The 11,019-nt window shown below is 37.2% G+C and overlaps 1 protein-coding gene across 1 annotated transcript; it reads right to left on the bottom strand.

Moving 5' to 3' along the window:
* Window positions 1–1,683: 1,683 nt before the first annotated feature.
* On the bottom strand, window positions 1,684–10,733 carry LOC136708645 (serine/threonine-protein kinase pim-1-like). Its single transcript, XM_066683324.1, has 8 exons — window positions 10,712–10,733; window positions 9,599–9,946; window positions 9,246–9,337; window positions 7,375–7,425; window positions 6,464–6,839; window positions 6,039–6,215; window positions 3,418–3,513; window positions 1,684–2,691 (listed from the first exon to the last, which is right to left on the bottom strand). Exons 1-7 carry the CDS (start codon window positions 10,731–10,733, stop codon window positions 3,422–3,424), a joined length of 1,158 nt encoding a protein of 385 aa, XP_066539421.1. The 3' UTR covers window positions 1,684–2,691; window positions 3,418–3,421.
* Between the last annotated feature and the right edge of the window lie 286 nt (window positions 10,734–11,019).

Below are 11,019 nucleotides of genomic sequence, written 5' to 3'. Positions count from 1 at the left end.
TGTAATTCTTATTGAATGACTAAGAAACAAGGCTCAGAGTCTATCAACTGTGCATATTATTATTATAATAATTAAACTATGTCAAAACATTCCTGTTCTGGATAAAGAATAACTTCCCAAGTGTAATAGGTACTCCGTACTCCCCCCCTAGGGTTGATGGTATTTTCTTAAACTATGGTATCCTGCTCTGGACAAAAATCCATGCCCCAAGTGCGGGTAGTGTTTATGCTCCACGGCCGAGATACATCACATGACGTCATTCGTTAGAAAAGTAACTATGAAAGGGAAAAAAGCCAATAAGATAATCACTAATCATGGCCTTGCTATTCGTACAGAATGAGACGCTTTAATAGATCCAAGAAATTAAAAAATCACTTGTAGGGTTTGATGTAGTATGTGAAAAAAGTAGCAGCATCCTTTATTTATTTGTTTTATTTTTTTCAGTGAGCTGAACTGTCAGAAATACCTATATTAATTTTTACAGGTGCTAAACAGAAAAGATACAAAATGTCAAATTGATGATACCATCCTATAATCTGTAAGTTTTTACTGTACTGAATAAGTGTCATACAAGGTATCTAGGTGTGATGAATTATAAGCAACTATATATAGTTTTTTGGTGACATTTCTAAGTTATAATTGCTTGGGTTTGAATATCATGTTACAAAAAATATCATTCTGATATGCCCTTGCTTCTGTTGGTTTTACAAAAAAAAATTACATAATTTTATTTGTTCTGAAAATTATATCCTATATTCTCACCTGATTAGGGCCCCAGTGGTTATCAATGGCAGGCATATTCATTAAGCAGCACCTGCCACTAGTCCATTTTTGTTGCCAAATGAGGGTCCAAACCTTTGCTTCAGCTCCTCCATTTAACACTAGGTGATTTTGTTCTTTTTTTTTTTTTTTTTTTTTTCACTGCATTGCAAGAAACAAGGAAGGGGGAAAGCAAGAGGGGGTTTTGTGTCCCTTGAATATACCCAAAAAGTCACTGGGTGAATGCAGGTCACAGTGATAGGCTTTTGCATGTGTGCTATATCCCACATAGATTAGGATGTATAAAAGAAACCTCTGTAGGGCTTTGCCTTTCAGTGTTTATTAACCTCATTTATCTTGTGAGTATGTTTTAGTGTGAAGTCCATCCATTTTTTAGCATATATTGTAATTTAAAATAGAACTGTATGATACATTGAATAGTCCCCAGAAAAAAATATTGTACATCTAGAAATATAGTAAAAGAAAGACTGAAACCAGGCATATATTTTTTGCTCATCTACATATTTATTAGTAAATCTTTGTTTTTTTTTTCATGCCTAAAAGTGTTCTAAAATGCATAAAGTGACACCAGATTCAAAATTTAGTAATACTTTATTACTAGTATTATTATTTAAAGAGAATCAGAATCATTTCCCAGTGGTGAGCCAAATAAACATTCAACACTTCATTTTAAATATTAATATTATGTTATGATAATTCGTTTAAAATGTTTTCAGTAATACAAATGCTCCAAAATAATGTGGAATAAAATCTATTTACACTGATGTCCACTGAAAGTTAAGAATGTTTTCCTTCTCCTATTACTATCCTATTAACATTTCATTTTAGAGATGATGTGTAAGTTTGGTGATAACCTGATTTTGTTAACACTGCTGTGACTTGCCTGGCCAAAACTACATTCCCGCTTTCTATTACTCAACATTCCATCTTCTCCAATTACCATATCATACTTGTTAATCCTGAGTTTGAAAATTACATTTCAAATGCACTATAACAAAGTGCAACTAAAAATTAGGTGAATAATATTTTCACTAATTTAATTACATTTAAATAAAGCTACAAATAAAGCATTCAAATCTCTTTGTAAATAAAATATTAATATAAGTCTACCATATTGTGTATTGCACTCCATTTTGCCTATAACATTATAACTTTAATTTTGGTATCGAAATGCTTCCATAGGTAGGTTTTCTTTTAGTGTGTAGTTTCACTGAGTTAAAACGAACTTTGGGTCTAAATATCATGATAAAATATAGTCTAAAGTTGGTCTAAATTTGTTGAAGTGTTGAACACATTTTAAGCAGTCTCTATCCACAGGGTCAAAACAGCAAAAAATATAAAGACTTATTTGCATTCTATTCCAGCATGATATGTAAAGATTTTGCAGAATACATTGGGACAGAGTAGATTATTTTACAGAACATTAGGGTAGAGTTATGCTGTAGTAAGAGAGAAACAGTCATTGAAATGCAGGGTGTCCACATGGAATGAATGAAGGTGAGGGTTTCAGATGTTCATCCAGCATATAAAGTAGTTCGCTACAGGACAAACTGCTTTACTGATCCTTTCATTCCTTCATTCATTTTCTGTAACAGCTGTTTGCTGATTAGAGTCATGATGTGTGCAAGGCAGGTACACACCATGGAGAGGGCACCAGTCCATTGCAGCGCATCACACACTCAAGCACTCTCCTGAAGGCAATTTTACAAAGCCAATTCACCTACCAATTTGTTATTGGATTATGACATAAATGCAGACCACCAGGAGGAGACCCAAGCAAACACAGAGAGAACACCTCAAACTCCTCACAGTCAGTCATCCAAGGCAGGAATTGAAGTCACAACCCCAGGACCATTAGGTTGGGTGGCAGTGACACTACCAGTTGCACCACTGTATTTTGCTTTGCTGATCCTAAAGAATGAAAAACAGTTAAATATTAGATCAATGGCAACATATTACCGTCTCACTCAGCCACTTCAGTGATTAGTAACATTTACTTCAGTACATGTGCATTTTTACATATTACTGTAGAAATGGATCAACATTTTATTCAGTTAAATAATACCCAAGTAACACTACTTGATTATGGACTAGGGCCACTGTACACTGTACACACGTACTGAAATGACTTCTTTATAGTTGAGCCTGTCACAATACATACATTATCATCTTATTATACAATATATAGACAATTCCTCAATAATTTTTGTTGACCTCAGTATTTCCCCATAGAGTTTACTTGTGTGTTTCGCTCTGTTCTATTCTCTGGGCTCTATATTTTGGGGCCATTATGTTGATTTGATTCAGTGGTTTTATTTTATTTCTGTTTTATACATAAATATATTGTAAACATTTTTTATTTTCCAGTTCTAAAAACTAAACATACTTACAAAGTCAGTTTTTGCAAAACGTTCATTGTATGTTAAAGGTGTGTAATCTCATAATAATGCTATTATATCATCATAATATCAGTGGAATTATATGGCGTTAAAAAATAAAATTATATTGTTTATCTCAATTATTTCAGGGGGAATGTATCAACCATAAAAATAGCTATTGTGACAAACCCCCCCAGTTTTATATTAATCTTATTTAAAATTGCATTGAAGATTAAATCTTTGGGAGATCTACACTGACTTGATCACTGGAACCAGGGGTGGAGCTGGATCTGGTCCAGAGTGGGACGGTCTGCTGGTTCAGCACTCAGACACCACTGGATCAGCTGACAGCAATCTGTTACACAACAACCAATATATACCATTATAACCAACAAACCTATTGAGATGACAGTGCCATTATATATATACATACATACTTGCGCCCGATGATTCCAGGTAGGCTCTGGACCCCCCGCGACCCTAAATTGGATAAGCGGTTACAGATAATGGATGGATGGATGGATATATATATATATATATATATATATATATATATATATATATATATATACACACAAACCGGATTCCAAAAAAGTTGGGGCACTAAACAAATTGTGAATAAAAACTGAATGCAATGATGTGGAGATGGCAAATGTCAATATTTTATTCGTAATAGAACATAGATGACAGATCAAAAGTTTAATCTGAGTAAATGTAACATTTTAAAATAAAAATATGTTGATTCAAAATTTCACAATGTCAACAAATCCCAAAAAAGTTGGGACAAGTAGCAATAGGTGACTGGAAAAAGGAAATTGAGCATATAATGAACAGCTGGAAGACCAATTAACACTAATTAGGTCAATTGACAACATGATTGGGAATAAAAAGAGCTTCTCAGTGTGTCAGTGTCTCTCTGAAGCCAATATGGTAAGAGGATCACCAATTCCACCATTGTTGTGCAGAAAGATAGTGCAGCAATACCAGAATGGTGTTACACAGCATAAAATAGCAAAGACTTTTAAGTTATCATCATCAACCGTGCATAACATCATCAAAAGATTCAGAGAATCTGGAACAATTGCTGTGTGTAAGGATCAAGGCTGTAAAACTCTACTGGATGCTCATGATCTCAGGGCCCTTAAATGCCACTGCACCTCAAACAGGAATGCCACTGTCAAGGAAATAACAGAATGGGCTCAGGAATACTTCCAGAAAGCATTGTCAGTGAACACAATCCACCGTGCCATCCACCGTTGCCAGCTGAAACAATACAGTGCAAAGAGGAGGCCATTTCTAAGCAAGCTCCACAAGCTCAGACGTTTGCACTGGGCCAGGGGTCTTTTAAAATGGAGTGTGGCAAAATGGAAGACTGTTCTGTGGTCAGATGAGTCACGATTTGAAGTTCTTTATGGAACACTGGGACGCCATGTCATCCGGACCAGAGAGGACAAGGATAACCCAAGTTGTTATCAACGCTCCGTTCAGAAGCCTGCATCACTGGTGGTATGGGGTTGCATGAGTGCTTGTGGCAGGGGCAGCTTTCATGTCTGGAAAGGCACCATTAATGCAGAGAACTATGTTCAGGTTCTAGAACAACATATGCTCCCATCTAGACGTCATCTCTTTCAGGGAAGACCCTGCATTTTTCAACAAGATAATGTCAGACCACATTCTGCAGCAATCACAACAACATGGCTACGTAGGAGAAGGATCCGGGTACTGAAATGGCAGCCTGCAGTCAAGATCTTTCACCTATAGAGAACATTTGGCGCATCATAAAGAGGAAGGTGCGACAAAGAAGGCCCAAGATGATTGAACAGTTAGAGGCTTGTATTAGACATGAATGGGAGAGCATTCCTATTTCTAAACTTGAGAAACGGGTCTCCTCTGTCCCAGACGTCTGTTGTGTTGTAAGAAGGGGGGATGCCACACATTGGTAAAATTGTCCCAACTTTTTTGGGATTTGTTGACGGCATGAAATTTTTAAACAACGTATTTTCCCTTAAAATGATACATTCTCTCAGTTTAAACTTTTGATCTGTGATTTGTGTTCTATTCTGAATAAAATATTAGATGTCAGCACCTCCACATCATTGCATTCAGTTTTTATTCACAATTTGTTCAGTGTCCTAACTTTTTTGGAATCAGGTTTATATATATATATATATATATATATATATATATATATATATATATATATATATATATATATATATATATATACGTGATCACTGCAATGTGTGTGTGTGTACGTTCATTGCCACAGCTGAGTTAAATGCAGAAGACAAATTTCACTGTACATTGTACAATAACAAATTAACCATCCTCATGATTCTGTGTCAGTAAATAGTGATCCAGAGGGAGGTGAGTAATGTTGAAATATTCAGCATCTACTACTATTTTCAACAAAGCAATCAACTACATGCTGTTTTACTGAGCAAAAGAAGAATATTTTTAAACTTTAAATTGACGGTCCTCTCTGCACTCACGAAACTGAATGGACTAAAGAATAAAAACAAAGGCTGGATTTTTTTACAGTCATACTTTGTTACATATCACAATGTTGTCATTTGGACTGATGACATCCCACAGTGTTGACAGTGAGTATGCATCTGTATTTATATAGAAAGGTTTTTGATCTCTTTCCACTTTATAGCATCTACATTTTCAGTTTTGAGCCATGTTCTGTTTGATAGATTTTATTAAGTTATTTACTTAAATACAAGAATTGTAAATTGTGAAATGCCATCATTGTGCACAGCATATACTGCCTATTACAAATGTGCTGTTTAAGATTTCAGCATCTTCACCTTCAAATGCATAGAAGTAGTACTCCAAATGGTGTGCTGTTGTATATGTGTGCGTGTATTTTCTTGCCTGTGGATAGGCCCTCAGGGAAGCACACTTGGGCTTTGACGATGTTTTGGTCATTAGTGAAAGGCATGAAGCCACACACCATTTTGAAGAGCATCACTCCCACAGACCACACAGTGGTAGGCTCTGCCTGATAGCGACGATGCTGAAACCACTCAGGAGGTGCATAATCCAGTGTACCTTTAAACATGAAGAGAGAAGATACAGACATACATTTTAATTTTGCAGATGCATGTGCGACTGCTCCATAGCATTGAGCTGTCCTATCTTATGTGCTTTGTTTTCTATTGTGAATACCAGCTTTGAGCACCTGTTTCAGCAATGAGCTCACCTTAAAATAGCTACCATTGTATATACAGTGTACTCATATAAAACTAAAAGCAAACTAAAAGAAATGCACTGTAAAATATCTGTCTGAGATAGATCACCTGCAAAGTGCTTGTAAGCGGACTTCTGGAGCAGGTCCCCACAGCCAAAGTCGAAGAGCTTGATGTTAAGAGACTCTGTGTTGACCAGGATGTTAGCAGGTTTCACGTCTCTGTGCAGGACTCCACAGAGCTGACAGTGGTGCAGGGCGTTCAGCAGCTGCTTCATTACTGCCCGAGCGAAACCCTCACACACACTGCCGCCGTGGCTCCTACAGAAGGCTCTCAGGTCCTGACATGGCTCTGGCCGCTCCAGTACCATTATATAACGGAACCGCTGATCAAACCAGTCCAGCAGCTGCAGGACATTGGAGCATTCTGGACCCTCATTCACCAAAATCATGAGAGCAACCTCTAGAGGAACACTGCCCACTCCAGGCTGCACAGGGGGAGGACAGGGTGAAGTGGGCCAAGGGAAGTTACAGAAGCTTAGTTAAAACCCCGAAACAGGCAACAAATGCTCAGTGTCATATGAAAACCTTATCTCTGTTTTTGTTTTCTACACTACACTATAAAACAGGTCATCAGTTCCTTTTAAACAAGTTATTCAGCGTGACTTTGTTTGTTAATAAAATGATACTGAGATTTTGAAGAATAGAAGGAGTCCCCCTTTAACTAAATATAATCTACCACAACTTATCTAATTTATCTAAACTAGCAGTGTATTAGATCTTGACCGGTCTTGACATCTAGGAGATCTATATAATCACTTTTGGACCAAAACCCTGCATCTTCAAAATGACAACTTACAGGAGAAGCAAGAAATCTTCACTTTCACTATAAATTAATGTAAAAAAATATTTAATTCACATTCAAGCTGAATGCTAGCTGGTATTTTTCAAATTATTACAAAAGAAAGGCTGTTTTCCCTAAAGCAATGACATACACATAAAATGATGATGAAACAAACTTACAAGCTCAAGCCTCTTCTGTCCTTGATGTTTGGAGACGTACTTGATTGCTACCTGAAGAAATATTACACTTTTGCTGAGAGATGTGCTATAGCTTGCTATCAAAGGCAGAGGCCAAAGTCATGGGTTTCTTATTGTAGTACAACACAGAGCCGCAGCATCTTACAAAATAAATACATATCGTGCAGATACTTGACATTTCAGAAAAAGTGCACAACATGCAATAAATACATTTACATTTATGACATTAGGCACACTAACTTATACAGAATTCACACTCTTTCATACAAACCGGATTCCAAAAAAGTTGGGACACTAAACAAATTGTGAATTAAAACTGAATGCAATGATGTGGAAATGAATAATGTCAATATTTTATTCATAATAGAACATAGATGACAGATCAAAAGTTTAATCTGAGTAAATGTAACATTTTAAAATAAAAATATGTTGATTCAAAATTTCACAGTGTCAACAAATCCCAAAAAAGTTGGAACAAGTAGCAATAGGTGACTGGAAAAAGGAAATTGAGCATATAACGAACAGCTGGAAGACCAATTAACACTAATTAGGTCAATTGACAACATGATTGGGTATAAAAAGAGCTTCTCAGGGTGTCAGTGTCTCTCTGAAGCCAAGATGGTAAGAGGATCACCAATTCCACCATTGTTGCGCAGAAAGATAGTGCAGCAATACCAGAATGGTGTTACCCAGCATAAAATAGCAAAGATTTTTAAGTTATCATCATCAACCGTGCATAACATCATCAAAAGATTCAGAGAATCTGGAACAATTGCTGTACCTAAGGGTCAAGGCCGTAAAACTCTAATGGATGTTCGTGATCTCCGGGCCCTTAAACGTCACTGCACCTCAAACAGGAATGCCACTGTCAAGGAAATAACAGAATGGGCTCAGAAATACTTCCAGAAAGCATTGTCAATGAACACTGCATAGTGTTCCACCGTGTCATCCGTCGTTGCCAGCTGAAACTCTACAGTGCAAAAAGGAAGCCATTTCTAAGCAAGCTCCACAAACTCAGACGTTTGCACTGGGCCAGGGGTCTTTTAAAATGGAGTGTGGCAAAATGGAAGACTGTTCTGTGGTCAGATGAGTCACGATTTAATTTTCATGTCTGGAAAGGCACCATTAATGCATAGAACTATGTTCAGGTTCTAGAACAACATATGCTCCCATCTAGACGTCATCTCTTTCAGGGAAGACTCTGCATTTTTCAACAAGATAATGCCAGACCACATTCTGCAGCAATCACAACATCATGGCTACGTAGGAGAAGGATCCGGGTACTGAATTGGCCAGCCTGCAGTCAAGATCTTTCACCTATAGAGAACATTTTGGCGCATCATAAAGAGGAAGGTGCGACAAAGAAGGCCCAAGATGATTGAACAGTTAGAGGCTTGTATTAGACATGATTGGGAGAGCATTCCTATTTCTAAACTTGAGAAACTGGTCTCCTCTGTCCCCAGACATCTGAGTGTTGTAAGAAGGGGGGATACCACACAGTGGTAAAAAATGGCCTTGTCCCAACTTTTTTGGTATTTGTTGACACTGTGAAATTTTGAATCAACATATTTTTCCTTTAAAATGTTACATTTACTCCGATTAAACTTTTGAACTGTGATCTATGTTCTATTACGATTAAAATATTGACATTATTCATCTCCACATCATTGCATTCCGTTTTTATTCACAATTTGTTTAGTGTCCCAACTTTTTTGGAATCTGGTTTGTATACAATTTGAAATATTTTCCATATTTGGGCTAATGGTCTAATGTTCTGGTCAGAGTGCTGTGTAGAAGCTGAAGGCTGGTAATTTTTTTTACATAATATAAGGCAGTTTTGTGTTCAGACTTACTGGCATGCCATCTGCTCTTCGAATGCCGGCATACACTGAGCCAAATCCGCCTTTGCCCAGCAAAGGTCCCTTCCCATAAAGTCTCTTGCGAGCTGTAACATATTTCAAACATCAGTCCAGTGAGACATAGTGTTATTTTTCCACCAGCTATACTTCAAGATATGGGCAATGCTTTACTGATTTTGTCATTGTTAAAAATGCATATACAATATTTACTAAACATTTTCCCTGGAAACTAAAGTGTTTCTTAACCTATGGACACTCCACATTCACAAAAGTAAAAGCATCTCCATAATGTTAACACAAAAATAAATAAATAAATATATAAAACAATAAAAAAAGCCATGTGTTACATCTGCGAATCTCCTTTGCTGACTGGACAATTGGACAGGGGTCAAGCTGCTCCTGAAAGGTCTGCTCCTGGTCTTTGGTGATCTTTTGGCCCAACTCATGCCTCTCTGTGCGACACCAGTACTTCTGTGTTTTGTGGCCTGTGGCTTGTTCCAGAGGAAAGACATGGGCCGGCGGAGGGGGCGCATGTGCCACACAACCCCTAATGACCTCCGTCACATCCCTGGTGTACAGAGCATCAAAAGTCCGTCTACGTTTCTGCTGAGCCTCAGGAGGTGGTTTGTCCTGGGGCCGGGTTCTCTTCCTCTTGCCTGCCTTTGTGCCAGAGCTGCACCCAGTGCTTGCTGAAGCTAAACAGCATAAAGGAAGTCAAAAAGAAAGGTGTCGAATGACATATTCCTGTCTAGAGAAAAACTATTTTCTACAACAATGGAAACCTCTCTTTACTCTGAAGGAGGATTTCACAGTGAGGGATTAAAAGAGTTTTAATGTAATAAACTGTAATAAAATGTTTTTACATTATTTTATATTATTGTTTTTGTCTTTATTGTAAAGTATAAATTACATATTAATTTTTAAAAATAAAGCAATCATATGTGCAGATCATTTGATATGGTGACAGGACACAAGTATTTTAATATTGTAATAATTTAGTATAATTTTATATTATGTTAAAAATCTTTAACATAGCATTTTTATTATTTCAAAAAGTAGTATGTGTTTTGTAAGCTAGTTTTAAAGCTAGTGTTTTTGTTTGTTTATTTATTTGTTTGTTTTGTTTGCGTGTGACGTAGTGAAAAGTATGTAAACACTGGTATAAATTTACAGATTCAGATATCACTAAGATTCAGATTCAGCACTAGCTCCAAAAAACAAATTGTGTACAGAAAGCAGCTGGTTACTAACTGTGTGTTTTTACAGCACGGTGTGAAGGTAATTCAAAAAAGTTCCTGTTAAAAATATGGTCAGAAAGTTTGTAACTCTTAGCAGTTCTGTAGTCTCAGCTGTTAGCGCGGGGAACAGCGCCCCTCGGCGGATGTACAGCGGTGTGTTTTGAAGCGGTGTTACGGTCAGTTCGCCAGCAGATGGCGCTGGAGAAAAAAACTCTCACTCACCTGCTGCTGTTTGGCGCCTCATTTTCGCAGTCAAAAGGAAATATGGAGTCAGAAATTTTGAGAGAAAATAGAGAAAAAATCACAAGTGCGCTAAGAGAAAAGCTCGTTGTTTGAGTTTGAATGTTGTGTTTGTTTGAGGTTGAAATTCTCCTTAGTGACGGTACCTGAGTGACGTCACGTTCCACTCCGGGTTCTGCAGTTATGTCATCATCGTCTTTGCGTCCTATAGACTGGGTTTAATGAGACCAAAGACATTCATGCATTAGTGGCCTGCATAAAACTCGCCGTGCACTGTAAACAACTGTTTT

The sequence above is a fragment of the Hoplias malabaricus genome, chromosome 10 (assembly GCF_029633855.1).
Source record: "Hoplias malabaricus isolate fHopMal1 chromosome 10, fHopMal1.hap1, whole genome shotgun sequence".
Classification (NCBI taxonomy): Eukaryota; Metazoa; Chordata; class Actinopteri; order Characiformes; family Erythrinidae; genus Hoplias; species Hoplias malabaricus.
Note: the sequence above shows the minus strand (reverse complement) of the source record. Positions and strands in the feature narration are given on the sequence as shown.

Excerpts from the sequence above, each read along its gene's own strand:
- LOC136708645 (XM_066683324.1), bottom strand. The coding sequence starts at position 10,733 with ATGAGGCGCCAAACAGCAGCAG. Across the intron at positions 9,338-9,598 it reads AGCAAAGGAGATTCGCAGAT|CTCGCAAGAGACTTTATGGG; the intron begins GTAACACATGGC and ends AATATGTTACAG. Across the intron at positions 3,514-6,038 it reads CCCTGAGGGCCTATCCACAG|ATTGCTGTCAGCTGATCCAG; the intron begins GCAAGAAAATAC and ends GTTGTGTAACAG.